Source organism: Asparagus officinalis, chromosome 3 (assembly GCF_001876935.1).
Source record: "Asparagus officinalis chromosome 3, Aspof.V1, whole genome shotgun sequence".
Taxonomy (NCBI): Eukaryota; Viridiplantae; Streptophyta; class Magnoliopsida; order Asparagales; family Asparagaceae; genus Asparagus; species Asparagus officinalis.
Genome location: NC_033796.1, coordinates 18,920,444 through 18,923,937, shown reverse-complemented (window position 1 = coordinate 18,923,937; position 3,494 = coordinate 18,920,444). Strand labels below are relative to the sequence as shown.

At 41.4% G+C, this 3,494-nt stretch overlaps 1 protein-coding gene across 1 annotated transcript in view; it reads right to left on the bottom strand.

Annotated features, from left to right (window-relative positions):
• LOC109834715 (protein MAIN-LIKE 1-like) overlaps positions 1,302 to 3,494 on the bottom strand; it is a 7,169-nt gene continuing 4,976 nt past the window's right edge. Inside the window, exons 7-8 of the mRNA XM_020402740.1 lie at positions 2,539 to 2,820; positions 1,302 to 2,263 (exon numbers count right to left, since the gene is read on the bottom strand). Coding sequence (XP_020258329.1) covers positions 1,302 to 2,263; positions 2,539 to 2,820 — 1,244 coding nt within the window. The remainder of the gene's footprint in view (positions 2,264 to 2,538; positions 2,821 to 3,494) is intronic.

Sequence of the window (3,494 nt, the reverse complement as noted above, 5' to 3'; positions counted from 1 at the left end):
GAGTTAAATATTGACATATCCCCTCCTTGGGCTGGAGGGGAAGATTGTTGTGAGTCCAGCTCAAGATAAGGCCCACATGAGGAGGTCTACATGAATTAGAATTCTATCTATAAGAAGTCTACATGAATTAGGATTCTATATAGAAGAGGATTTGGATGATCTATTTGAAATAGGAATAGGTTTGGAGAATTCTATATAAAAGAGACCTGAGATCAAATTTTGATAGAAGAATAGTTTTTCGAGTGCTACAGTACCCGAGAGGAGAGAGAAAAAGAGAGAGAAGAAGAGAAAGAGGAAAATTCAGATTCCGGATAGCTCGGGTGTCCGATTGCAGTGATTCAAAAGCAGTTGTCTTCAGAACGACGACGCCGTTGAGAGTACGGTGCTGGTTTCTCCGCGGGAGTTAGAGATTTTTGGTGAGACAGGTTTTAGGGTTTTGGTACCCTAGAGGTAACACCGAATCTTTCTCTTGTGATTTAATCCTCAAGTTCAGGTGTAACTTGGAGGGATTGTACTCTTGATTCATAGTAGAATATTTCTCTGGATTGTCCCATAAACATAGGCACGATTTGCCGAACCACGTTAAATCTTAATGTTTGCTTGCTTGTAGTATTTTTCATTGGTGCCGTTATTCGTTTAGTGATTAATTCCGCAGATTAATCTCCATAAAATCCCCAACACCTATATGTCTTGTTTAATAGTTGTTAAGTTGGTATTAAAGAGAACTTTATTTGATGATCAGATTTACAGGGTATATATACACAAACAGTAGTCCACATTATACACAAATAGTAGCCCACAATAGGAGGCAGCTGAGGCGGCTAGGAGGCGACTATACACATGTAGGGTGGGTAGGAGGCTAGGAGGCGGCTATACACATGTAGGCAACTGAGACGGCTCATGATATTATCTAACACCCCCCTTCAAACTCACAGTGGATTGAACACCGAGAGTCTGGATAAGATATAGCGAAAGGCAGAAATGGTTTGAGCCTTGCTAAATAAATTTATCACTTGTTCCTTAGAGGGAACATATGAGAGTGTAATGTTTCTAGCAACATGCTCCTAGCGAACTACATGACAATCCACGTCAATATGTTTGGTACGCTCATGAAATACTAGATTTGTAGAAATGGAGATGACACTCTGATTATCACAGTATAAAGTGATAGGGGAAGTAACAAAGACATCAAGATCTCGCAGAAGAGTGCGAAGCCATTTCAGCTCAACTGTGGTGTCTGCCAATGCCCTGTACTCGGACTCCGTAGTAGAATGAGAGACAACGGCTTGACGCTTACTACGCTAAGAGATGAGAGATGAACCCAGAAAAATACAAAAGCCAGTAGTGGAACGTCGAGTGTTTGCATTATTAGCCCATCCAGCATCAGAATATGCACAAAGAGACAGAGAAGAGTCTGAAGGGAAAAATAATGATCGGGTTATAGTGCCACGGAAATATCGAAGAACCAGAATGAGAGCTGTATAGTGAATGAAAGTCGGACTACTGACAAACTGGCTCAAGATGTGTACTACATAGGCAATATTCGAACGTTTTACTGAAAGATAAACAAATGCTCCGACAAGTTCCCAATATCGAGTAGGCTGCGATAAGGGATCACCACCATCATGTCGAAGCTTCAAGTTTATTTTCATAGGTGTGGAGAGAGGAGTGGTAGCAATGGAAGGATCATTGAGAGTAGCACGCTCAAGAATTTCTGCAATGTACTTCTGCTGCGAGAGAAGATAGTCACGAGAGGAGGAAGCAACCTCAATACCCAAGAAGTAATGAAGTGATCCAAGATCCTTCATCTCAAATTGTCTCTGAAGATGTTGCTTTAAGGAAGTAATGGCAGAGGAATCACTCCCAGTGATTATCATGTCATCAACATAAAGTAATAGAATAATTGTACCAGAGGCTGAGAACAGATAAAATAGAGCGTAGTCAGCTAGGCTTTCAATAAAACCAATATAAATAAGAGATTGCCAAAAACGCTCAAACCAAGCCCGATGAGCCTGTTTGAGACCATATATAGCACGACGAATGTGATAGGCATGTCCTGGAGGAGCAGAAAAACCAGGAGGTGGCTGCATGTATACTTTCTTAGACAGATCGTTATTAAGAAAAGCATTTTTAACATCCATTTGATACAAAGGCCAATGTTTTGTAGCTACAACAGCAATGAGAGTGCGAATGAATGTCATTTTTGCAACAGGAGCAAAAATCTCTTCATAGTCAATATCATACTCTTGTGAAAATCCCCGAGCTACAAGGTGAGCTTTATACCGCTCAATAGAACCATTAGATAGAGTATTGACCTTATAAATCTATTTGCAGATTATTGGTTTAACACTGGAAGGCAGAGGAACAAGGTCCCAAGTATTAGTCCGACGAAAAGCCTCCAACTCTTCTGTCATTGTTTGTTGCTATTCTAGATACTTAACTGCCTCAGAATATGAGTTAGGTTCATGTATAGTGTGAATAGTAGCAAAAAAAGAGACAAACTCAGAAGAATATGTACTAATGACACATTGAGCATACCGAGCAGGGGGATAACGATCTCGTGGAGGATTGCGGTGAGGGGGGGAGTCACATCGGGAGAAGCTGTAACAGATGCAGAGGGGACATCAGTAGGAGTATCTTGTTGCAAAGGGGATGTAGTAGACGAATGTCCAGGAGGTGTGGATGAATCAAGAGCACTATCGTTTGATGCCATTGGAGTGAAGGAGGGAGTTGGTTGAGTATACGAAGGTATAAGTGCCACTGATACAGGTATAGTAGTGGAAGGTAATGAAGGGGGTAGAAGAAAGGAGAGATCTGAATCTGAAGTAGTATAATAGGAAATATTCTCAAAGAATGTCACATGACAGGCAATACGAAGCCTTCGAGTGGTAGGTTCATAACAATGATATCCCTTATGAATGGTGCTATAGCCAAGAAATATACATCGTGTTGTGTGTGGAGATAGTTTATCTCGTTCATGAGTTAGAAGCAGGACAAAACAGACACATCCAAAGTACGAAGAAGAGAATAGCAAAACCGAGACTTGAAAAGTTAAAAATATAGAGAGGTGTCAGCTAATACAAAAGATGAAGTAGCAGCGTCTTTGAACAGGGGTGATGAAACTTCAGTTCGTCAGTGAGGAAGGAGACTCTGAGAACATAAGGAGTATCAGGGTCGTAGGAGACTTCATTAGTTACAGACGTCGGGGCCCGGAGTGGAGCGATCAAAGGAGACTTGGGGAGATGTGGTTGAATTAGAGCACATCGTTGTGAAGGGAGACTGAGTAGCAACGTCCATGAATTTTCTCTAATAAGGAAAGCTAAGCTAAGGGTCGAAGGTGGCTGATCTGAGATTGTAGCTTGATGGACGAAGCTGAGGCTGCGATCTATAGTGGCATCGACGACAAAGACTTAAATGGATATTAGTCAGATAATTTCTAGCTTAGTTGAGATGGTGGACGGTTGAAATTTTGGATTTGGAGTTTTGGGGCCGCC